At 42.1% G+C, this 26,067-nt stretch overlaps 2 protein-coding genes across 4 annotated transcripts in view; both read right to left on the bottom strand.

Annotated features, from left to right (window-relative positions):
* mindy2 (MINDY lysine 48 deubiquitinase 2) overlaps positions 1 to 21,315 on the bottom strand; it is a 40,794-nt gene extending 19,479 nt beyond the window's left edge. For 2 of the 3 annotated variants that reach the window (XR_009768184.1, XM_061670637.1), the window contains exons 1-7: positions 20,453 to 21,315; positions 19,313 to 19,370; positions 16,176 to 16,240; positions 7,225 to 7,383; positions 6,909 to 7,011; positions 2,519 to 2,661; positions 41 to 214 (exon numbers count right to left, since the gene is read on the bottom strand). Coding sequence is in view for 2 of the 3 variants with exons in the window: in XM_061670637.1 (XP_061526621.1) it covers positions 41 to 214; positions 2,519 to 2,661; positions 6,909 to 7,011; positions 7,225 to 7,383; positions 16,176 to 16,240; positions 19,313 to 19,370; positions 20,453 to 21,241 (1,491 nt within the window). In the remaining variant the exon portion in view is untranslated. Of the gene's footprint in view, positions 1 to 40; positions 215 to 2,518; positions 2,662 to 6,908; positions 7,012 to 7,224; positions 7,384 to 16,175; positions 16,241 to 19,312; positions 19,371 to 19,821; positions 19,870 to 20,452 lie in introns of those variants that run through there. The other variant, XM_061670638.1, reaches the window with a different exon arrangement.
* Positions 3,317 to 5,079, bottom strand: LOC133416471 (coxsackievirus and adenovirus receptor homolog). The gene is made up of 2 exons (XM_061703405.1): positions 4,857 to 5,079; positions 3,317 to 4,615 (listed from the first exon to the last, which is right to left on the bottom strand). The coding sequence occupies exons 1-2, from the start codon at positions 4,931 to 4,933 to the stop codon at positions 3,709 to 3,711; spliced, it is 984 nt and encodes a 327-aa protein (XP_061559389.1). The 5' UTR covers positions 4,934 to 5,079; the 3' UTR covers positions 3,317 to 3,708.
* Positions 21,316 to 26,067: the final 4,752 nt, after the last annotated feature.

The following is a 26,067-nucleotide window of genomic DNA, read 5'->3' as shown; positions in this document are numbered from 1 at the left end:
TGACTGGTAGAGTAAAACACAGGTCCTGCTAGCCTCAGACCTGATCTATCTGATCCTGCTGTCCTCGGTACACCGTCTCCGGGTCCGACGGGGGCCTCAACCGGAACTCGGAATCGCAGAAATTGCTATCTCCGTCCACGTTGTGAAGACTCTCCCACACAACCTTCTCTTCTGTCAGGAAGCCTTGATCTGTCACCAGCAGGTACAGCTGACCCTGGAGAGAAATACACACACGTACAGTAAATAAATGGTGTGGTGCCTTGAGATATGAGTGACTCCACTTGCAAGTTTTGCAAGATACGAGCCATCGTTCGGCCGATTGTTTTTGCTTTGACTTTCCTGTCACACTCCATATACAACAAAAATAATTACACTTTGTGTATTCAAAACAACCATGAAGCTTAGCCTTTCGGCTTAACGCTAACCCTAAATAGCATCTATGTTGCAGTGGTACAACCCTTTAAGCAATGGATTGAACACAAACGGTTCAGCAACACATGTAGACATGACAATATAACAGTACTCAAAAGTAATATATTCTTTATCCTCTGCAAAGAACGACTAATAGCGCCTACTGATGAGCTGAGGAGAGTTGATACGTCTCAATTAATTAACAGTATATCTGCCTGTGTCTTATATCGCCCCCAGATGCAGGACAATGGCCATTTAAATGATGTACTGTTACAGAAATGGTTGAATTCTTTTGATTTATATTTAATTATATCATTACTGTATGTTTTCATAAAGTACAATATGATGGAATGCCTCATTAAAATTAGGCTTTACAGGATTTTTGGGGCAAATCACCGATCAGCGATCCGATCACAAGATGGAGGAATGTGTCTATTTAAATGACCTGTTCGTTTACTGCATATACTTGTGTACTTAATTGCTCAAAAAAAAATATTTACAATAAATAATGTATCTGTTCCTCTATCTATGCCAGTGAGGCATAGTGATAGACAGAACCAATGATAAATGGTCTTCTATTAGATGGCAGGAAGTACATACAGTAATTAATGTATCCACCTTTTGTGACATTTTTGTTCGTTGGTGTTCCGTGAGATTTTTCAATAGTAAAATATGTTCCTTGGCTGCATAAAGGTTGGAAATCACTGCTCTAGTCAGATCGTGTATTCTAATCAGTCAGGTCAAACCAACATTATATGACAGAAATAATGGGTGCTCATTTACTGTAATTAAATTACTTTATTTTTAATTGAATTACTTCACCACACCGAAACTTTAAGAGGATGATTCAGCGGCATGTTTACGACCAACCGTTCGCGGTACCATTAGCTTGCTAGGCTACATAATGTTTTGTGACCTGCTCTCGAGTCGTATCGTATTCAAAGTACGTGAACATAACTCAAGCAAGGATTAAACGAATGTCCTCTCCTGTCCTGAGCATCGGTGACCTCCAACACACGTTTTTCCCCATTTTGTCCTTGTAATACAAAGTCGGCGCGCTCCACTCTTGTTGTCGTCGCCACGGTAACGAGTGTATCTGCTCGCATTTGAGTTGACAAGATAAAGCCCAATGATCGTAAAAAACGGGATCCGGTGGTATCGGAATACAAGATTTTATTGCAGTAGTTTGACACAGTGCAATCGTGAAAGAGCAAATTTGTCTTGTAGTCTGATCCGGACATTACGTGGTCTGTCTCAGACGTGTTGTCTGTTCCACACCGCCGACATGTTCTTTTTTTTGTTTGTTTTTAATAACTATTGGCCGTCAGATATTTCCAATGCTACGTCAAAAGACACACGACAAGGCTAAAAATAAACTAGATTTTGGATTCAAATATACTGTGCATGATGGCGACGCAGAGTAAGTGTCTTTTGCGGAGTCGATCGATGACGTCATTGATCGGATCGCCGAATTATGACATTAGAGCCGATCAGCATAAATATCGGCCGATACCCCTCAGCCCGATAAAATCGGTTTAAAGTCGAATTAAAATATACATTACAATAATTGTTTTTGAAAAAAAAAAACTCTTATCAATACTACTACTAAATGAATAACCACAAATGTTCATTAGTTCTTGTAGGCTTTCCCTGACTTTTTTTTTTTTTTTTCTTTCTTTCTTTCGAGCAGAAGCCTGAAGGTTCCGTGCTAACACTGATTGGTATTAGGAACAGTTTGTAATTCCCTCCACACTTCCTGAGGCCCCCGTTCTCAAGCTAGAGGTCACATTATTGGTGAAAAAAACCCTTTTGAAATGACTTATCTTGGTGTAATTATTATTTTTTTAAATAAATTTGTACAAGGGGTGTAGATTTTATATGCACTGTATGCCCTTGTGATTTTCATTTTAAATAAAATTGCAAAAATCTAAACAAAAAAAAAAACATTTTTCACAATGGAAAATTAAAATTTCATACATTTTGAAATAAGTTTGTGACAAGTTGTCAATACTTTCCGCATGCATTGTAACTGCTTCGAGTAGATTTATATAGCACACACCAATAGTCTTTCCTGATGACGTTGTCTTGACGCTGTCACATGATTTACCTTGTATTTAATCATGGTGCTGAAGTGGTTATTCCTGAAAAAGACGCAGAGTTCCCCCTCCTGCACGGTGGATGTGAGCTCACACAGGCCGTGGTAGGTCAGCTGAGTTGCTGTGCTGTTTAGGAACTGCTCTGCCACAATGCCTGCCACACGCAGATGAAGAAAAAAAAGATTGAAATTGTTGGCAAAGTATAATATAATGTCAGTGTACTCAATGCCTTTAATCTACAATCACAACACCCATTTTACTCATTCATGAACATTGGCCAAAATGTGGGACGCATTTCCAAAAAACGTACAACACTGCCTGTAGTAATTAAGGCTCAGTTTTGATAGACACTGTCAGGGAGGTAATTCTTTTCAAAATGTTTTTATTTTTAGCTGTGCTAAGTAGGTAAGATTTTTATTGAAGTATTGCATTAGCAAGATTATGCAAAACATACTTCAGAATTACTTTTTAGAAGGGTGGCACATGGTTCGTACACGAAAAGAAAGAATCTAATAATTTTTTTTTTTCAATTGAACATTACAAGTATGCCTTGAGATAAGAGTGACCAGACTTGAGTTTTTTTAAATATGGTATTCATTTGGCAGATTGTTTTTTGCTTTGTTTTGCGAGCAAAAATTTCAGATTAGAGTGCTGTATGGTGGCAGTGAATTCACCCGATTCAAGTTTACTTTTACTTTCTTTTATGTATATATCATTTTATTTACTTATATTTATGTGGTGGTAACAGAACACTATAAGCAACGGATATTTCAACACAAACTCTTAAAAAACACATTTATCCATTTGATTATTTATACATTTTATTATTTATACATTTTAACAGCCAGAGACTGGAATGGATTAATGACATTTCCATTCGTTTCAATGGGGAAAGATAATTTGAGATACAAATGTGGTTATAGAACAACTTTAAAAAAAAAACTTATACTATACAACCACAGCTAAAAACAAAATGCTTAACACAGATAATCAGAGTTTAAGAAATAAAAACAATTTAAGCAACAAAACAAACAACGGAAATCTTTATAATTGGAAATAAAATAGAACGTTTAAAAGATTAAATGCGGGAAAAATGAAATGCAAATAAAAATTCTGTTGTCCAAAATGAAAGATAATAATATCATAATGTCAACATTTGAATCAAAACACTGCTGATGGTTAAACGCCACAAGGAGCGCATCTATGATAAGGCTAATGTGTTGCTGAGGTCCAAGGATTTCTTTTTTTGTTGCCGATAGAAGGCGACGGCGATGACGACAGTGGTGACCACAAAGATGGTAACGAAGACGACTGTGACTGTGACTGCGGTTTTCGGTGACTGTTGACTGTTGGCGACTGCGGTTTTCGGTGACTGCTGACTGTCGACGTCGGTGTCTTGGAACAGCGAACACTTGAGGACAAGATCACAGTGTTTATTGGCCACCATGCTGGCCACCGTGCAGCGATATCTTCCACAGTCCGACTCAAAGATGTTTCTCAAGGTGCCTTCGACAGTGTCCACGATGGCATTAGGAGGCAAGACCTGGTCTTCGCTGGTCTTGGACCAGGTGTACCTCAGAGGGGGGGTGCCATGCAAGGAGCCGCATTTGAGCGTCATGCCGTGGCCTTCCGCAAGTTCCCTGTCAACACTGCATTGAGGCTGACTGGGTACCTCCATAACCGTCAAGTCCACGTTCTTCAGGTCCAGTTCAGGTAACTTTTTCACCAAGCACTGGTACGTCGTAGAGTCTGAGAGACGAACGTCTGTGATGTTGATGGAAGCGTCTCCATTTTGGGGATTGGCTGATGTGAACTGGAGCCTCCCCTCCAGTGGTTTGTACAGAACAGGATATAAGCGGCCACCGGTAAACCAAAGGATGGTTTTCTCGTCTTGGTCCGCAGACACAATACTCCACGTGATCTCCGTGTGCTGCGTGGACTCCAAGGTGTGCGTGTACTGGCAGGCCAGAGTTACATTTGTCCCCGTGGCGGCGTAGTTGTGCTTCCTGTTCATGCTGATTTCGAGAGTGCAAGCTGGACCAATGCTGCAAAGCACTCCCAGGAGGACAAAAGGCCAAAGAAGGCGGCACATCATCTCCATGTACACACTGGTAATTACAAACACACTCACATTAGTAACTTGTCTTTTGCATTATTACAAGTGAAAAACTCAACAATCAGCAATTTTCATGCCGTTAACAACATACAGTTGACCTCAGGCATTTGCCTTTTACATTACAAGTGTAAAAATTATAGAACACTTTGTACTATTTCGCTCATGTGAAAGCATGATATACACACATAAACACAATCAATTCTGTTTCACAAAATAAAGTCAGGATTCCTTACCTGCTCCAACTTTTCCAAAAGACGGCAGATGCACTCCAAAAAGTGTCACACAGTGTTTCCTTCAATTGTGTTTGCATCAATTCACAGTGAAAGACATGCAGTACTTTTATACGAGGGGGGAGGTAAAAAGCATCAAAGAGAGCAAATGATGATGACGTGAGTATATAGTGTAGGACATATGATCAAGGCTTCAAAGAGACAAAAGGGTGCTTTTGACTGTATTGAAAACATCCATATTTACAGTTGAAAGCTAACAAAAGCAAAAGAAAAAAAAACACAACAAAAAAGCAAACATAAAAGACAAAAAAAAAAAAAAAAGCCAATAGGAGGTAGTTTTTGTGCACGCAAACGCGTGTATGGTTTCACACACGCTGAAGCAGCCTTCTTTAACTGGAATGAACATTACTTTTACGTGAACAAAATTAAAGGAAAGAATATATACGTTAAATGTACATCATGCGTTGAGCCGTTAAAGTGACAGCGGAAACAAGGCGGTATTCATTACGGTATTTGCGTGCGTGCTTTGCTTGAGTTCATTATGGTATTTTCACATGCGCACTGAATGAAAAAACTCAAAAGTTTCCCAGTCGGATCGCGATCTTTCGAGAAAGTAATTTGTCAAACTCGCTCTCAAAACGGCAGGGAAAAAATGCACAGTTAAACGAAAATATGTGGATGAACACAGGACATTTTTATTAGAGTGGGAGAGTTCATATTTTTGGGTTGCGCGCAACGGCAAGCCACTCTGCCCTTTGTGTCAGGCGTCTTTATCGCATTTCAAAGCTTCAAATCTTCTGCGACACTTCAGCTAACATCGACCTGGAATTTCCGAAAGGGACTGAACTTCGCAGTCACAAATTGGTCACTTTCAAAAAACAAGACAGAAAAAGCAGATGCAGTTTTTTAAAAAAATAAATAAATAATGAAGCATCCAGAGACTGTAACGCTTGCATCATATCAACTGGCTTGGAACATTGCAAGGGCCAAAAAGCCATACAATGAAGGGGAATTTATTTTTAAAAATGCCTCGGTGACGTCGCGGAAATCTTGTGACCTGAAAACAACAAACTTAAACGAATGGTATCAGACCTTCAACTGTCCCGCCACACTGTTGAACAGAGAATATCGGACATTAGCACGGCTATTGAATAACAGTTGCACTCCGACCTCCAATCATGTGAGTATTTTAGTGTTGCATCAGACGAGAGTTGTGACATACAAGACAAACCTCAATTGGCAATATTTACACGGACTGTGTCAAACGATTGTTTGATAAAAGAAGAACTTCTTGATATTGTGCCATTAAAAAACAGGACTCGTGGAATAGATCTGAAAGAAACAATGACGGGTGCATTTGCGAAAGCAAATGATGTTCATGTGTACGACGTGGCTCTTTGCAGTAACACAGTGAAAAATGTGGCACTTGATCTCTGACTGGTTGGCCACCCCTGACATAGATAGGCATGTTTCATAATTCGGGACTAAGGATTCAAGACAAATGTTTTCAATGAAACAGTTTTTGCCAAAATTTCTGCTTCAATTCAGTGGACCTTGTGCTGCTCCTTCTGTTGCGTGTGCCTTGGCCACCTGGGGCAGTATAATACAGACATAGAAAAACACACAAAGAAGAGATTCAAAACAAGTCAGGACACTGCAGTAATATTACTATTTTTCGCAAAGGATAAAGAATATATCCCAGTGAGTATTGTTATAGTTTGTCTACATGTGTTGCTCCACCGTTTGTGTTAAATCCATTGCCTACCGGTTATAACACCACAACAATGATGCTCCTCGTTAGCCCGTCGATGACATTTTTCATTGTTTGTTAGCATTAAGCATTGAGTTGTGTTCATTGCCACTATACGGTGGTAATAAGTCGGGTCACTCGTATCTCAATGCACCACTGTATCATGAAAGACTAGTTTTGTACAGGAGTCAAGGACAAATTGTGGACCAAAGGACCACGGCTATTAAAATAACTTGAAACATTTTGCAGTGTTAGACAAGCGGGGGGAGGAGCACAGGAGCGAGCCCAGTCAGAGACGTACTGACCTTCGCCTGCCAGCTCGCTGTTTTCTGACTGTTTACAGGATATTATCTTCTCCACCAGCTGGTTGTAGCTGCAGTTGCCCACTGCCTTGACAATCTCATGCATCTGCAAATAAAGATAGACAATGTGGGGAAAGAACATTTGCCAAGAACCGATGGAAGCGGCACAAAGCTACTGTTAGTCATGACGGAAAAAAATCCAGGGCTGTAACGAGCACCCCACCTGCCGAGTATGAAGCACCGCAATTGTTCTTGCTCATTTGCACTATTGTGAATGGTCAAGCCAAGTCGCATTGCGTTGCATCGAGGTCCATCTTACCTGGGGGTCGACCAGCCAGCCGTGGTACAGCGGGATGTCCAGCAGATCGAACACAATGCATTCTGGGGTGTACTCAAAGACTCGCACGCCTGTGAACTTGACATTCACATCCAGGCCCGTCTGCAGCTTGTGCAACACTGCCATGGCGTCGCTCATGTTCTGGGAGGAGGAAAAAAAAGGAACAGGTAGAGCCATGTTAATTTGTTATTCCATCTAGGACTGTTGCTGTTGACTATGTTTAGAACTGAGTATATTATCCTTTCAATTCATCAAATAAAAATGTATTTTACATGATTAAATACAAGACTGTGCATATGAGATGCAGGTATTATTTTTGCCATCCTCACGTTCTACTGTAGTATCTGTGACTTCGAGTGTGTTTGGCTTTAAAAGGCGGGGCTGGTGAGTGACGAGGTCGTCAGAGGATGTGAATGTAGAATTTTCTGGCTGCTAACTGGCTATTCCGGTAAATGATCCCAGACTCTGGACATTCTCTTGTCTTTTAAGGACTCTTTCCTCCATCATGCCAACTTATTTCACACGGAGTGGTTTGTGCCACTTCAGAAACATTAGTCCAAATATGTAGAAAACATACCCCTCCGAAACCTCAAGGCAGAGGCAAATAATTTGATTTGAAAGTTTTTAATTCGATCTTGCTTGGACAGCCCGCGGGCCAAAAACTTCATGGACACACATCTGAAGATTCGTGCATTGATTACTGAAAATGCTGAAAAAAATCTTTGCAATGTTAACAACAGTGAGGAAAATGTATTACTCTTAGGCCCTTATACCCTAACGCGAATAGCAAGAAAAAAAGTAATTGTCTCACCCTAAAAAGGCTTACAATATAGTTTCAACTATAAATATACCACAAACTATGATCCCAAAACAGCTTAATATAATTTCAACCTTATGTTACAACATTGGCCTTAAAAGTAAATGGCCTACAGACAATTTAAGTTCGAAAGAAATGCACCTAAAGTGCTCATGTACATGCACATGCGACATAGACTCTCCTAACTTCCACTGACAACCCAGGCTAAACGTAGCTCTTCCTCGACATACAAAGGTTGTTCCTCCGTTAAGATGTATCACTTCATCATACTTGCTTGACACCAACTCCTATTTACACAGGGTTTTTGTGCCATCTTGTGACATCTTAGAGCATTCTAGAAACAGCACAAATAGATTGGTTTTTCAGCGACTAAGGAGGGATAGGTTAAAAAGATGCAAATGTATGAATTTATGAAGAGATGACAGAATTACTGTAATCCTGCCAACGAACACAGTGATGAAAACATGACATGTTTTTGACAGAGCCATAAATAGCACCCAGTCCGACTTGGGTTCATTGTAACCTGCACACTGTCAGGACAGCAGCTGCTACTATCCATTGATTTTTCTACCTTTCCAAGAAACCATTAGCTGCTTGTCTGTTATGGCTTTTAACGGTAGCACTTTTCTCTTTTCTCCGGGTCTGTCTTGTTTGACCACGTGAAACCTCCCTTTGATGACATACATCTGACATGATAATGCAGTCCAGCAGCTGTCTAATGAAGGCTGCTGGGTCATTGAGCCCTGCAATCAACAGGATGATCACCGGAGAAAATTACAACAAGAAGAGGAAAAGAGACGTGCTAATAAGACATGAATCAAATGATTTGATTATTCTTATCTACGTGTAATGCCGGACCAAAATAGTCATTGCTCGAGCGCAGACGAGGTTGTAACTGTTCAAAAAAGCGAAAATACAATACTCACAAAAAGTTAATTCAAATTCAACTGGAGGTACTGAATATATTTTTAGAATCGATTACTCCACCGATTATCCCATCGATTACTTAAGTAATCAGATAATAGATAATATTCCACGCTATAATATGTGTGACTTGGAGAGAGTGTGTTTTTTTAAAGTGTGCCTGGCCTGGTGAGTGACACTGGAGTCAGTGAATGAGAGTGTAGAGTTGTCTGTTGTGAGCTCAGGTTAGCGGCTGGTCGTTAACTGGCTAACCGATAGCCAGTCTGCATGGATGTGCTTATTACGTGGTTACGGCTTGTTGAAATAAAGCGGTTGAAAGTGCGCTGGCGGCCGTGTCTATCCTTGACCACCTGTGCGGGCATTACAATATTTTCAAACTAGCGGGGGTATGCTATATTAAATTATCTAAAGATTAGAAAATGGATGGATGATACTTTTTGGTGGCAATCGCAGGTGTGCTATTGTTGAACGTTAGTTCTGCTATGCAGTATACACATTTGACTTTTTGTCATCTTTTTTAAGTGTGAAATGACCTGCAACTTTGGACATTCTCTGTCTTTACTCATTCCACTATTGCGGCAACTTATTTCTACACAGAGTGGTGTGTGAGTCTGCAGTAATTTTAGTCCATGTGGGAAAATGATCACAGCGACGCTTTGAGGCAGAGAATTTGCTTTGACTTTTTTTTTGGTAATTGAGTTATTCGATGAATCATTTCAGCCCTCTGTGATGATACCCCAAGCTCAGTGGCCACTTCTCTCGGCGAACATCCTGTTTGAAGCCTCGCAATGGCGGGCTACTATTAACCAATTGTTAGGTGTGATCTTGGTCTCATGATGGAAAATGCGAACAGCATTATGGAGTGTTGAAATACCAATTTTAATTGAACAAGAAAATGTGGTCCGTTCATGGATCAAACACCTATTGTGAATTTTTCCGATCGGCAAGTTGTGCAAAAAGCACTGAAACATTAGGTTCATCCTGAAATTTCAATGAAAGCCCCAAGCCTTAACTTTTTGCAAGTAGTGTGAATGGTGCAGTGCTGTCTTTGTCCGACCACATTATGGCAGGTGTCAGATGCTGAAATCAGCAGCGTGCACTCTGACAAGAATTAGGGCGTAGATGTCAATGGAGGGCTTTCAACGGAAGGCACGTGTTTCGTGAAAATCGGAAGTTTCGTTTTTTGTACTTGGCAGAGGTAAAATGACACAGAATGAACAACTTCCTACCGCTTTGAGAAGCATCCATGATTTTGAAAAGGTGAACATTAAGCGGTGACTTTCTATTGCCTTGTTACTCACACACAGTCCTGCTATGTAGGAGTATGTAGGACGAGTGCCAGGTGCCCACGCACCTGGGAACCCGATGAATCCGACCCGCTCTTGCATTCAGCCCCAAAGCATCTCCCAGCTGGCTGCAAGCCACGGTGCCATTAAAGTCTGGGCTCAAGATAAGCCCTGCAGCTGAGCCCTTCAGCTCTGTTATGACAATGACATTGAAGCGCTTTCATCACACGACTGGGAGGAAATAAGGTAAGCAGATACACTGTACTGTACAAATTGAATCAGTTCGCCTGGAGGGACCCCTCCACAATCTGACACAGGAGCGATATCAAAACATAATAATGCTTAGTATAAGAGAGGAAACAATATGTTTACTATTGAAGTTTTTAGTGTTTTAGAACTGTACTGTATCATACGGAGCTGTTTCTAATATTTTGCTCCTCGCAGCTAAATAAGGCAACCAAAGTATTAGGAACCCCTCTCAGTATGATGCAGTGCAGTTCTACACCACTGCAAACTACAACCATGATAAACCTGTCTAAGTGTACTTGTTAAATGAATGCATTAATCCAAGTTGAGCAGTATTATCTGACGGAAAAGTCAATACATTCAAAGGTTTTGTGCTAACATTGACTGCTATTTGGAACTTCATAACCATCTAAGGTTGAACTTTTTGGCTAGAATTCTAAAACGCATATTTGGCGGTGCAAACACAACACAGCTCATCACCAAAAGAACCCCATACCGACAGTGAAGCATCATGGCAGCATCATGCTTTGGTCCTGTTTTTCTTCAGCTGGAACTGGGGCCTTAGACAAGGCGGAGGGAATTATGAACAGTTCCCAAAACCGGTGGGTGTTAGCATAAACCTTTCAGGCTTCTACTAAAAAGCAATTGAGTTCTACAGGTTGTAAGGTAACATTAATAGTGGAAACATTTTCAATTGATTTATCTGGGTCTAATGTTTTTATATCGAAAAACTGGCATTTGAACTGGGGTGTGTAGACTTTTTAAATACACTGTACACTAAAGTGAATGCCAAAATGATGAATAGTTCAAAATAGCATTCAGTGTCAGCCCAAAATCTTCAGGCTTCTGTTAGAAAACAAAAACAAAATGTCAAGAAAAGCCTAATAGAACATCCTAACCTTATTTGGAGGCTAATCAGAGGCACTTTAAATGGCGGCAGGTGTGTGCTCGCTCCCATTTAACCTAACTTTTAATGTGTATGGTTAATTCTGAATACAAACACACACCGACTAGGGCACACTAGTAGAATGACTGTGTCTTACTAGTAATGTTTTTTCCACTGCTCGTGAGACTTTTTGCTACACTACATTACATTACATTACACTTCATAAAACCAGTTAATTTCTTTACATCGTCTTTTTATTTATATTTTACAATACAGTGCTACATTAAAAACATAACGAAACATAGTGGTGTTTTACTGGGGGGCTGGAAGACAATAATAGCACTTCAAATAATTTCTAGGGGAAAACATATTTGATGCTGGAGTAAATTGAGCAACGGAACGAATTAAACTGGTAAAAAAATAAAAATAAAAAATAAAAAAGCGCCATCAAGCAGTTCAATGGTGCTCCCAGTTGAGGTTTTCTGTCAAACTAAACATAAAGAGAATTACACATGTCGTTAAAACAAAGATCGAACTTTGAATTAAGCCCACTTATGCAAACAACAATTTAAAATGCCATAGACGGGCTAACAATTAGCATCTAACTGGCAGTCTTATAAAACTTTAAGCAACGGATATTTGAACACAAACAGTGCATCAGCACATGTAGAGACAGAACAATACTCAGGCATATATTCTTTATCCTCTGCGAGTTACATTACTGCAGCTTACTGAGTCACTTATCGTAGGTGAGAAACTACATGAGTTATTATACTGCCACCAGGTGGCCATATTGTGCACACTAGAAGGAGGCGCAATGGCAATATTGGTACAATATTATAAAGTGCTGTTTTTCTTATTTAAAAAAAAAAATATACAAAGAAATACTTCTCATCCATGCATTTGGAGTGTGCTGTGGTTTGAGCAAGTACTTGAGAGTAAGATATTCAAACAAAGACGACCCCGTTAAATTGAGGTTATGATGGAACATTTGCCTTGCAATAGTGCAGCTCAGCTCCACTGAGACAAATACCCATTACAACGCCGGACTCTTCGCTTACACACCTCCTCTGAGTAAATATTTAACAACCGCTAAAGAGCAGCGACTGCTATTTTAATCCTCATGCACTTGTGTGACAAATGACGCACAAATGTGAATGTAAAAATAGAACTCTTGTGAACTCCTGGTCCAAACGGTTCAATCCAACAGGCAATGACCACAAAAATCTTTTCAGCATGCAATAGGCAGGGCAGACGCTCACAAGTTGTACATCCGTTGTTCTTTCCATTTTAAATTGACAATCACAAATACAGTATCTGATTATTTTGTTTTTTAATCCCAATTTTTCACATTTCAACTTTGACATGAATAACACAAAATGGAAAAAAAAGGACTGAATTTTATTGGTCGGAGTTACAGGACCCAGAAGATTGGTAACTAGTATTAGTAAAAATGTATTCGCTTGTAAGGCGCCACAATCAGACATGGACCATGACAACGATCTATCAAATGATCAATCCATCAGCCATATTATAATGTGGGCAATTATGTATTTAGAGCGGGCAAGGGTGGGCAAAGAGACAGACGAGCCAGATCATTCGCAAATGGGGTAAAAATAAAATATAAACAAATATGTCAAATTGTTTATCTAAAAAATAAAAGAACATTCATTTCGAAAATGTCATTTAAAAGTAATTGAAGTGAAATGAATTAAACAACTATTTACAATATTTTTAAACAAGCCTTCATATGTTGGGGGAAAAAAACGTCATATTTGGCAACGCAGCCACCAACAGTGGCACAGCCGCATGCGTCATCAAAATGTTTTTCCTCCTGTTTTTTAGACTGTAAGGTGAATGCTGCACCTGGTTACTCGTGCGGACTGAATGGGTGGCAACAATGGGGAAAAGCTAGTATTGCGAGGGCAATAGCGCGCAGCAACATATTGAGGAAAAAACAGAAAAAAGAACGATGCATTGGTTCATTTTTGGAACGGTGAACTACGCTGCATCTCCGCTGCCCGGCATGTTGTGGCCCAAGGTGGTACGAAATCGAAGGCGAGCAACTCCAGATTCGGACTTGCCTGTATACTGTAAAAACGCTCAACGAACCACCATATGTATTTCATTTTCGGTTGCCAATTGAAAAGGAAAAGAATGAATTCTTGTTCACAGACAAGACCTGAGCTTCCTGTTCGTGCCGCCCGCTGTTGTCTGCAGCAACACAAGTGGCGAAAGGACACCCGCATGCATTAGAGCTCCCAGGCCAGAGCCTAGGATTAGACTGCCATAATTACCGTGCAACACAAAACTGGAACCCCTCCCTGAAGACGCCGCTGATTTATTTAAGAAGTTGCATTTCAGCCCGGCTTAAATTTAGAAAGCCGGTGCCTCTGAGCAACTGAGCATCAGCGAGTGAGCGAGCGCACGCTGCCAAAAATGTCTCCTCGCCTTTAAAACGTGGCTTCAAATCATCCACAGATGTGCTGCTGGAGCACGGACAGGCCGCAACGTAGGCAGGCACCGGGAGACGGGAGGAAGCAGAGGAAGCGGAGCTCCGTCTCCACTCGCATGGTCAACCACACACACACAAAAACACACAGCAAACCTCAGTAATAGCCTGAAGCTGAACCCAGCCGCGCGTCTCTAAGCATTTACCGCTATTTCAAACGACATCACACAACCCTGACCTCCGTTGTTCCCCACCCCGAGTCTCGCGAGACGCATCTTATGTAATACAGAGCGGTGAAGAGCCAAGCTTCACTTTTATGAGGTTTGCTCTCAACTCTGCGTCCAGGTCCGCGTTAAAGAACATTGTCGACTCTCAAATGTTTTAGTAGAAACATGCATATATGTTCATCTCTATAACGTAAGTAGGTGCCTTAAGCATTTGTTACGTTTGTGTTGATTTGTGTGATCGTTATTCGGTGCAGTTCACCTGCCGTGTTCATGGGCAGTGATGTCACGGTGAGTGGCTGGAAACAGAGTGCGACTCAGTCAGGGAGTAGTGACACACGAGTATTCTGTAATTACCTTGTTTGCAATAGCCATTACTTATTGCAGCAAAATGTGTTACCAGAGTCTTTTACATGATGTTAATTAGTAAACGTGACCCTCTTTTGATAGCTAAATCAGCTTACCTCCGCCTCTGGAACTACGTAGCAGTTCTTTGTGTTTATATATCAACTGAAAAATGTTCTGAACCCCCATCTGACTATTGTGTATTCATGTTGTGTTTTAGTCAACGATTTATTTCAGTTTGTGTCAAAATGAAAACGACAGTTTATTTTAGTTGGCATTTCTGTTGTTTTGAACGAAAAGGACAATTTGTTGACTATTACGATACAATACAATACAATGCTCTTCAAGTACCATTACAGACAGTGAACTATCACTCATCGTTGACTTAAAACTGTCATAAAACAAAAAAGAAAATAAATGCTTTTACTAAACACCAAAATGTCCAACCAGACCGTATGATTTAATCTAACAAAGGTCTGCTATTGTAATGCGAACATATAATGTGAAATGCCATAGATGGGCTAACGGAAATTATGTTACGTAATTATAAATCTTCAAAGAACTTCTCCTAGAGCACACACAGAGCAGCAAGACATACAAACTGAGCATACAACCATATTCAAAAGCATATATGATTTTTGCTCTGTGGGAATAACAACCTGAGTGCTGCCCGGCATGTTGCGGCACAACTTGATACTACACTGAAGGCACACAACTCTAAATTCTAACTTCTCAGTCCAGTAAACTGTAAAAATTCGTAAAAACTGATGACTTAAAAATGTGTGATATGATGGGGGCGGGGCGCGAGTGATGAACTGCAATATGACCGGGGCTTACTGTATACCACAATGAGAAAGCAAATGACAAAGCCCTTAGAAAGAGAATAACACTCTGCTAGAGAGGTGCTAATGTAACAATATGTTTGTAATATGTGTGTAAGTGTTTCGAAAAGTTTGTCGCTCTCGTGTAGCTACAGTAAAAAAGGCAACCAAAATATTATAAACAACTCATACTGTGACGCAGTGTAGTTCTACACCGTTGCAAATTACAATCTCCAGTAGATCTGCTCAGTAAAAAGCTGAACAAAGCAACTTCCTGCATCTCAGCAACTTCAAGTGAGACTCCGTATGAGTGCATTTAATTACTGCATTCAAGTATGAAATTGAAAGCAGAGCACAAATCCTTTGGTTTGGATCATCACGATGGAGAGCAGCTAGCAGGTTAAAAATACCTGAGTGTGTCATTTGTCCCATTAAGTAATACGGGCAGCGAGCGTTGACATTAATAATGTTTTGATTTTGCAGCTTAACAAGGTTGTCAAAAATATTCAAAACAGCTGTCAGTATGATGGAGTGCAGAGCCACTGCAAACTGCAACCGCATTGATAAATTCTAATCTTTCAGAGCATTCTCATCTTGAAGCATTATTTTCTATAGTGCTTGTCCCTGGTGTCACAGTTGGAGCCTCATCCCAGCTGATTTTGGGCTAGAGGTGGGGTACGCGCTGGACCGGTCGACAGTCAATTGCAGAGCACATCGTGACAAACAAGCATTCACACTTACATTCGCACCTATGGGCAATTTTCTTCAATGAATCTAACACGCATTTTTTGGGGAATGTGGGAGATGCAAATCCCAAACCTCAGAACTGTGACGCAGACGTGCTAACCACTATTCCGCCATGCTGCCTGTGAGTGTATAATTCATTAGTAATACTGTGCAATGATCTGGTAGCTATTGGAGTTAGGACTTACCTGCTCATAGTTTAGCCGCTGGGCCTCGGAGATCTCTTTAGGTTTAGTTTCCAGGATGTAGTCTCCTGCAGGGGCACATAAAGTCGGTTCAGTATGGCCAAAGACACTTTTTTGAACGTTTCAACCAAAATATTCATGAACTATTTCAAAGAAAGAAGCCGAATTCCATTGACATGAATTCCATATTTATCCATCGTTGCTGACTGATGTGCACTGCTTCCACTAACAACGTGGCTGCCAACAGAGAGGAGCTAGTTTACAGAAGCTTAGTCTTTGTTCCCAACTTAGCAATTCGGTCGCTATGAAGCAACTTTTCCGTCGGATCTCGTGACTATTGAAAAAATAAATAAATAAATAATGACTAGCGAGTTTAATTCCCACGAAATAATAACATGAGGGAAAAAATGTTCCCCATTGTCTTCCGAATGACAAGAAAGGAGGCTGGTGGAAGGCAATCACAGAGTCAAATGCCAAAGGCATGGTAAGATTAATATATGAAGGTTTCTAAACTTGTTTGATATCGAGAAAATCAAGCAAATCGCGAGAAGGGAAATAAAAAAACTAAAAAAAAACTTGTTTTGAATAAAGTCATTGTCATTGGGTGGGGAAATCAAAAACCCGATGGAAAACCACTGCTTGAACGAGTTTCCTTACAATATGAAATTAGCCTCTACTAGTCAATAAGATTATTGTTGATATTTGAGACTTCTATTGACCTGACTGTGTAACAGCAGGCAGCCATTTCTCTCTGTCCGCTTCCCGTCTGCCATTTTGGAAATGATGTCCTTGTTGGCCGTTCGAAGCAGAGAGCTGTGACTGAATTCCTTGTTTTGGAACGGGAACTGCCACTAAACATTTTCAAAAGGTTGACAAAATCTTTGCCTTTGATCCTGGACACCCGCTTTTTGACTGTGCTGTAGCCTATTGCATCTTTCCCATACACATTTTGCAAGCTTTTGAAAATGTTTAGTGGTGGTTCCCCTTCCGAAAGCAAGAAATTCAATCGCAAAATGACCTCATTTCCAAAATGTCTGACAGGAAGAGGGCATGCTTAAATGAAACTTTTTTTTTTTTTTTTTTAAATAAACCTTCAAACAAGTATTTAAACTGCAAACCAAGCAAATTTCTGACTTTAAAAAAAAAAAAAAAAAAAGATTACTCGGTTAAAATTCATTTGGGCTCATTACTTTGATGTATATCAACTATGCTGATCACAGTCACAAGCATGCGTACTTGCCTGGTATCTGGGGATGATTGCAATGGTATGCTGTGATGTAACAAACATTTTGAAAAAAGTGGAACAGGGTGAACAATTTTGAATTGAACCTACATTTTCTTTTTTTTTTTTTTTTTTGCACCCACTGGGTTCTGAAATTGTACCAGAGCCAGTACCAGGAGCATGTGATAATGCAAGAACGGACCTGTTTAGTGAACCTCCAAACGATTACCTTTGCAAGTGTGTTTTTCTTTTTCTTTGGCCTTTTATTTTCTGCTGTCTGCAGAATGCCTTTTAATCAATGATCCTCACACAAAAAAAAAACTAAAAGTGACAGAGCCCATTCCCCCCAAATTGTGCAAGGCACCTCCTTTTGAGCTCAGAGCTGCCTCTTCGGTGGACATTTTTAAAAAGCGGTTAAAAACACATTTGTTTTGGCAGGCATTACAGAAAGACTAGTTTGTTTTTGTTTTTCTTGTATAACTATAAAAAGGTTCAATGTTGAGATTCTGTATTTTATATAGTATAGTATTTTTATGACGTTAATGATGCAAAGGACCAAAAGGCATTTGGACTTTTCTTGTTTGTTAACGATGAAAAGGTGAAACGTCTTCAATAAACAAGAAAGGTCCAGTTGCCTCGTTTCAACCTTTTCGGATTTCCATCACCTCAATGACGAAGAACCTACACACGCGTACCATCAAAAATGACTTCTTTTTCAAGTCCAATTGTCAACATGAGGCAAAAGTTCCTCATCGCTGAGTGCACCAGCGAGCTGTGGCCTCCCAGCTGACGGCACAAAGCACCACGAGCTGCTGAGTGACGCCCGCCACCCTCTGATTCATCTGTTGCCCGTGTGTCAACGCACAAGGACAACAGATTGTGCTGAGATTAGAAACCTCACAGCATTGTCATACAAACTGTGTGGCAGAACATAGTCTCCTAAAACATGTGCAATCTAGTACACATAGAAGCCGCGATGGGTGAAAGTCAGTGATATGGAGAGATCATAAACAAAAAACTTTTCTTCAATATTTTTAGCGCTCCCACGTCTGTTAAACACATTCAAACTTGTTAAAACCCTTTACTTTATAACGTATTCAGTCGCATTAGTTCTCACTACCGCTGTCAAGAAATGGGAAACTAGGAAGACCGGCTCGCTCGCGCACTTCAAATAAGAGGCACAGCGTGTTTGCTTCAAGCTGTTTGTCACTCCCAGTTGAAGTTTACTGTAAAACTGACACATAAAACTAAATAGTTTTGAGCATTACAAGAACATTGTATTTAACCACCAAAATGTTCAACCAAACCATGTCATTCTTATGAAAGCCCACTAGCTTAATGCTAAGCTACATTGTGAAATGCCATACGCAGGCTAACAGAAATGAGCATCGACGTAGCGGTAGTTCTAAACCTTAAAAAATAATAATAATAATAATAATTAAAAAAAATAAAAAACCCTGGTACTTCAGCATACACAGAGCAGCATCATATAAAAAAAAAAAAACAGCATACAACGTTACTCACTGGTCGATAAACTCTTTGCTCTGTGGGAACAACAACAATTAGAGGAGTATAGTTGGAGACTTTCTCCGCCGCTTCTTCTTTTAGAACACTTCCGTCTTCCAGTGGACCTCGGAGCTGCCCAACATGTTTCGGCAGAACGTGGCACTACACTGAAAACACGCAACTCTATAAATCGGACTTGCCTGCGCTGTACACAGTACTGTGACAATCTATGAAAAAAAAAAACAAAAAAAAAAACAAGAATTGCTGAAAAATTTGCAATATACTGCAGCTGAGAGCGCAACGATTCTGACGTCGTGACTGGAAGTCACAAACCGCACAAATCCACGGCGCGTTCGACATAAACGACACTGATCGATTGTTCGGATTTAAACACTGAGACGGGAACACTCACCGAGATACTCCATCAGTTGCTCGGCTGTAATAATCTCCATCATGGGGGGCATCTTAACCTGTGACAGACGTGGGGCAACCATGTTGGGGATAGCATACAACAGAGGCGCAACACAGTAGATCGTTTTAACACATCCATCCGTTCATTTTCCAAACCGCTTTATGGTCGCGGGTGAGCTGCGAATATTATTACTTGTTTACGAATAATGTATCTTTGTTCATATATCTATCCCAGCGACGTATAGAACAAGATTAAATGCTCTTCCAGTGGCTGGCAGAAGGTACGTAATTAACCTTTTTATCATTTAAAAAAAATATATATATATTTCTGTTTGGTGTGCTGTGAGATTTTTCGAATTAAATAGACCCCTTCACGATGTTTGTAAACAATAGGCGCCAGGGTGGAAGAAAAGGGATTGACTACCGCTGACCTTAACTGAAACGATGACAAAACCTTGCTGTGTTTGCCTGTTTTAGGATTGCGTTGCGTCTGTTATTCAATCCACTTACCCGAAGCAGTTGACCTCTTCTTTTTCGACTGGCACTTGACACATTCAAACTACCATTCATCCGTTTTCTGAGCCGCTTCTCCTCACTCGGGTCGCGGGCGAGCTGGAGCCTGTCCCAGCTATCTTCGGGCGTTGAGGCGGGGTACACCCTGAACTGGTCGCCAGCCAATCGCAGCGCACACATAAACAAACAACCATTCGCAATCATATTCAAACCTACGGGCAATTTAGAGTCTCCAATTCATGCATGTTTTTGCGATGTGGGAGGAAACCGGAGTACCCGGAGAAAACCCACGCAGGCACGGGGGAGAACAAGCAAACTCCATACAGGCGGGACCGGGGATTGAACCCCGGTCCTCAGAACTGTGAGGCAGATGTGCTAAGTGCCGCTTTCGTCATTTTACTAAATGGCTCGACCTATGTTTTTTTTGTTGTTGTTCATAAATAAAGTAGAATATTAGAGTGGTTTTTTTTCTCATGAAAAAACACATGACACATTTTTGTTTGTTTGTTTCGGGGAGGCTGGAACGGATTAGTGGCATTTCCATTCATTTGGATGGGGAAAGATGATTTGAGAAAGGAGTGTTTCGCACAGCAAAATCAAACCCTCGACCGTATGGCGCATCTTTTACCTTCCAGGCGAGCAGGAGCACGTTCATGATGGCCAGCAGAGGACAAGGGCCGTTCTCGTTCTGGGTGATGATCGGCGTGTTCTCCTCCCTCCACTTGATCCACTTGATGTGGTAGATGGACTGGCCGGCCGCTCGGTCCTTGGCCCACGTCGCCTTGGTGCCGTCCGGGCCGAACTCGCCGTGCAGGGCCAGGGCCAGCCCCGGCTCCTCCAGGTCCGAGCTGGGGCAGGAGTTTAGCTTGGAGAAGGAGTCCTCCAGCGAGTCCAGGCTGCGGGACTCGCATCCGCCGAGGCTGGCGTCCGGCTCGGATAAGGCGTGCGGGGCGTTCAGGTCCTCCGGGATGGTCCCGGCCGGGCACAGACGGGTGGGTTTGGCAAGTTTGCTGGGCTGGCTTTCCTTCTCGTCCACACCTTGGTTGTTTACTAACTTTGAGGCGCCACCCTCCTTATCGGGACCGGACCCCATCCCGTTACTGAGCCGCTGCTCCCCGGATCGCGACTCGCTCGACTCGGCGTCCTCACTCGCCTGCGGTCCGGCTAGGACTTCCAGGACCTGCGCTAAATCACACCTGGCCGCACCGGGGCTGACGTGAAGGGTGCTCGGGTCCTCCGCGGCGCTGTTACTACAGCTATCGTTCCCCAGCAAAGTGCTGAGACGAGCCTCACTATTTGGCCGTTTCTCCGCCGTCCCTGTCCCGTCTCCCGCCGCCGGAGCGTCGCCGGTGTCCGCCCCGATGCTGTCGCAGCCGACGGCCTCTCGATGCACGTCTGCATTTTTCTCCATTTCCATTTAGCGCCTGTCGACAGATTCTAGCTAAATTGCAGCAGCAGATTCGGTCCAAAAGACGCCATGACAACTCTACCGGTGACGTCATCAGAAGGAGCATTATTTCTGGCCACTAGGGGGCGCTCGAGAGAAAGCGGTCAGGCAGTGATGCGTTTGCGAACCTTCGTATATTTGACTGTTTTTCTCCTTTCAGAAGTTATTCGTCATATGGGAAGCCGATTCAACATTTAAAAGCTAAATTTGACTATCCGAAATTAACATTGTAGATGGGTATGAACTAAGGTCTTTCTGACTAGTCGTAATTAGATTTTACATTAATAGAATTTTCATTCAAGATATCTGTAATTGTGATATATACATATATCACACACACAAATCACGATATATATATATATATATATATATATATATATATATATATATATACACACACACACACACACACACTTTAAGGTCATTTCTTAAAAATAAAACTTTTAGTCAGTCCTGTTGCCCCAATGCATAGGTTCTCAAACTTTACACCAATTACCGGTGACGTCATCACAATGAGCTCCAAAAAATAAAATAAAATACGAAGCTCGCCAAGGACCACCATCATCACCCACATTCAAATACAGGAGCACTCGGCACAAGTAGTCATCCAAAAAATAAACGTTTATTCCTAAATAGTCTCTTTCGTGTTATTGTGGGACACTGTTACATTATGCAGTTTGAACATGAACAATGCACTTAAATATAGGAAAATATCTTCTTCTTCTTCTTTTCCTTTCGGTTTGTCCCGTTAGGGGTCGCCACAGCGCGTCATCCTTTTCCATGTCAGCCTATCTCCTGCATCCTCCTCTTGAACACCAACTGCCATCATGTCTTCCCTCACGACATCCATCAACCTTCTCTTTGGTCTTCCTGGAGCTCTCTTGCCTGGCAGCTTCATCCTCATCATCCTTCTACCAATGTACTCACTATTTCTCCTCTGGACGTGTCCAAACCATTGAAGTCTGCTCTCTCTAACTTTGTCTCCAAAACATCGAACCTTGGCTGTCCCTCTGATGAGCTCATTTTCCAACCTGGTCACTTCGAGAGCGAACCCCAACATCTTCATTTCGGCCACCTCCAGCTCTGCTTCCTGTTGTCTCTTCAGTGCCACGGTCTCTAATCCGTACATCATGGCTGGCCTCACCACTGTTTTATAAACTTTGCCCTTCATCCTAGCAGAGACTCTTCTGTCACATAACACACCTGACAGCTTCCTCCACCCGTTCCAACCTCCTTGGACACGTTTCTTCACTTCCTGACCACACTCACCATTGCTCTGGACGGTTGACCCCAAGTATTTAAAGTCCTCCACCCTTGCCATCTCTTCTCCCTGGAGCCTCATTCTTCCCCCACCTCCCCTCTCATTCATGCACATATATTCTGTCTTACTTCGGCTAATCTTCATTCCTCTGCTTTCCGGTGCATGCCTCCATCTTTCTAACTGTTCCTCTAGCTGCTCCCTCCTTTCACTGCAGATCACAATGTCATCTGCAAACATCATGGTGCACGGGGATTCCAGTCTAACCTCATCTGTCAGTCTATCCATCACCACTGCAAAAAGGAAGGGGCTCAGAGCTGATCCCTGATGCAGTCCCACCTCCACCTTAAATTCGTCTGTCACACCTACAGCACACCTCACCGCTGTTCTGCTGCCCTCGTACATGTCCTGTATTATTCTAACATACTTCTCTGCCACTCCAGACTTCCGCATGCAGTACCACAGTTCCTCTCTGGGTACTCTGTCATAGGCTTTCTCTAGATCAGACAAACCCAAAGTCCGGCCCCCGGGCCAAATCCGGCCCGTGTTCATATTTCCACTGGCCCGAAGCCTCTGTCATAAAACCAATCATATGTGGCCCGGCAGTACAAAATACACGCGCAATTTTATATTTCACCACAGGTTGGCAGTAAACTTGTGGCTGAACTCTCGCGGGGCCGTTTTGCGCATGATCTGTGTTTTGCCCATTTCTAAAATGGCAACTGGAAGTAAGAAAAGGAAAGTTGATAGCGAGGGCCGACGTTTCCAGGACAAATGGAAGTCTGAATATGTTTTCACTGAGTTTCGAAACAACTGCGTCTGCCTAATTTGCCAAGAGACTGTGGCTGTGTTCAAGGAGTTCAATATAAAGAGGCACGACCAGACGGAACATGCTAATTACGACAAGCTAACTGGGAACGAACGCAGTGAAAAATTGAAGCGACTGGAAGCTGGTTTAACGACACAGCAACACTTTTTCACAAGAGCCAGTGAGTCGAATGAAAATGCAACAAAGGCAAGCTATGAGGTGGCAACGCTGATTGCCAAGCACTGCAAACCTTTTACTGAGGGTGAATTTATTCAAGACTGTGTGATGAAAATGGTGGAGAACATTTGTCCTGAGAAAAAGCAACAGTTCGCCAGTGTTTTCCTGGCTCGTAGCACTGTGTCACGAAGAGGCGAAGAAGTTTCTTCTGATATTAAGAGACAGTTGGTCGCAAAAGGAGTGGAGATTGAATTTTTTTCGTGAACCTGTGACGAAAGCACGGATGCATCCGACAGCGCTCAGTTACTGATTTTTTTTAGAGGAGTGGACAGTGAAATGAACGTGCGTGAAGAGCTACTTGACCTCCAGAGCCTTCACGACCAAACAAGACGGAAAGATTGATTTGCTTCTGTTTGTTCCGCCGTACATGACATAAAATTAAAGTGGAACAAAATCACGGGGATTATTACGGATGGCGGCACCTGCCATGGTTGCCGAGCACAGTGGACTATCAACCCGAGTGTGTCACAAAGTAAGCGAAGAAGGAGGTAAAGCTACAAAACTCCATTGTATTATTCGCCAAAAAGTTGTATGTGCCAAACTGCTTCCGTGGATCTCAGTGACGTTCCAGCCCACCTGCAGCTGGAGCTCATTGAGCTGCAGTGTGACACGGAGTGTCGCAGCCGGTACCAACAACTCCCTCTCGTCAACTTTTACCAGCAGCTGGATAAAGACAGGTTTCAAAGAGATTTGTACATTTGCTAAGAAAATGTTGAGCTTGTTTGGCTCGACATACTTGTGTGAGAAGACATTCTCAGTCATGAACATGAATAAGAACCGCGTGAGGACAAGACGAAGTGACTCCCCACCTGCGTGACATCTTGCGCATTAAAACCACCGCTTTTGAGCCAGACCTGCCCCATTTACTGCCGTGGAGATCTCAGTATCACCCTTCACATGAATGCAAGCATGTTGTTTGTTGATTCTGATGAATAAAGTTTGGGTTTGAGTCAAATTTCATAAAAATACTTTCTTTTGCATTTCATTCATTTTTATTTTAACCTTCATTTATCCAGGTCAGGCAGTTATAAGATCTACCTAGCAGCAGACAGCATAGTAAAACAGTAAAATAAAAATACAAAAAAGCATTCGCCTCGTCGGTAGCATGTAAAATTATTGCTGGCCCGCATGACAATTTTTTTAAGGCAATGTGGCCCCTGAGCCAAAACGTTTGGGCACCCTTGCTCTAGATCTACAAAGACACAATGTAGCTCCTTCTGACCTTCTCTGTACTTTTCCATCAACATCCTCAAGGCAAATAATGCATCTGTGGTACTCTTTCTAGGCATGAAACCATACTGTTGCTCGCAAATCCTCACTTCTGTCCTGAGTCTAGCCTCCACTACTCTTTCCCATAACTTCATTGTGTGGCTCATCAACTTTATTCCTCGATAGTTGCCACAGCTCTGCACATCACCTTTGTTCTTAAAAATGGCCACCAGTACGCTTTTCCTCCATTCCTCAGGCATCTTCTCACACGCTAGAATTCTATTGAACAAGCTGGTCAAAAACTCCAGAAGCCACCTCTCCTAGATGCTTCCATACCTCCACAGGAATGTCATCAGGACCAACTGCCTTTCCATTTTTCATTCTCTTTCATGCCTTTCTAACTTCCCCCTTACGAATCATTGCCACTTCCTGGTCCACCACACTTGCCTCGTCTACTCTCCCTTCTCTATCATTTTCCTCATTCATCAACTCCTCGAAGTATTCTTTCCATCTAGCTAGCACACTGCTGGCACCAGTCAACATATTTCCATCTCTATCCTTAATCACCCTAACCTGCTGCACATCCTTCCCATCTCTATCCCTCTTTCTGGCCAGCCTGTTTCGATCCTTTTCTCCTTCTTTAGTGTCCAACCTGCCATACATGTCATCATATGCCTCTTGTTTTGCCTTTGCCACCTCTACCTTTGCCCTGTGTCGCATCTCAATGTATTCCTTTCGCCTCTCCTCGGTCCTCTCGGTGTCCCACTTCTTCTTAGCTAACCTTTTTCCTTGTATGATTTCCTGTACTGTGAGGTTCCACCACCAAGTCTCCTTCTCTCCTTTCCTGCCAGAAGATACACCAAGTACTCGCCTGCCTGCTTCTCTGATTACCTTGGCTGCAGTGGTCCAGTCTTCTGGAAGCTCCTCCCGTCCACCGAGAGCCTGTATCACCTCTTCCCGAAAAGCTGCGCAACACTCGTCCTGTCTCAGCTTCCACCACATGGTTCTCTTCTCTGCCTTTGTCTTCCTAATTTTCCTCCCCACCACCAGATTCATCTTACACACCACCATCCTATGCTGTCTAGCCACACTCTCCCCTACCACTACCTTACAGTTGGTAACCTCCTTCAGATTACATCGTCTGCACAAGATGTAATCCACCTGCGTGCTTCTACCTCTGCTCTTGTAGGCCACCCTATGTTCGTGCCTCTTCTGGAAAAAAGTGTTCACTACAGCCATTTGCATCCTTGTTGCAAAGTCTACCACCATCTGTCCCTCCAAGTT

This window comes from Phycodurus eques, chromosome 2, assembly GCF_024500275.1.
Source record: "Phycodurus eques isolate BA_2022a chromosome 2, UOR_Pequ_1.1, whole genome shotgun sequence".
Classification (NCBI taxonomy): domain Eukaryota; kingdom Metazoa; phylum Chordata; class Actinopteri; order Syngnathiformes; family Syngnathidae; genus Phycodurus; species Phycodurus eques.
The sequence above is the reverse complement of the archived record's forward strand: the minus strand, read 5'-3'. Positions and strand labels throughout refer to the sequence as shown.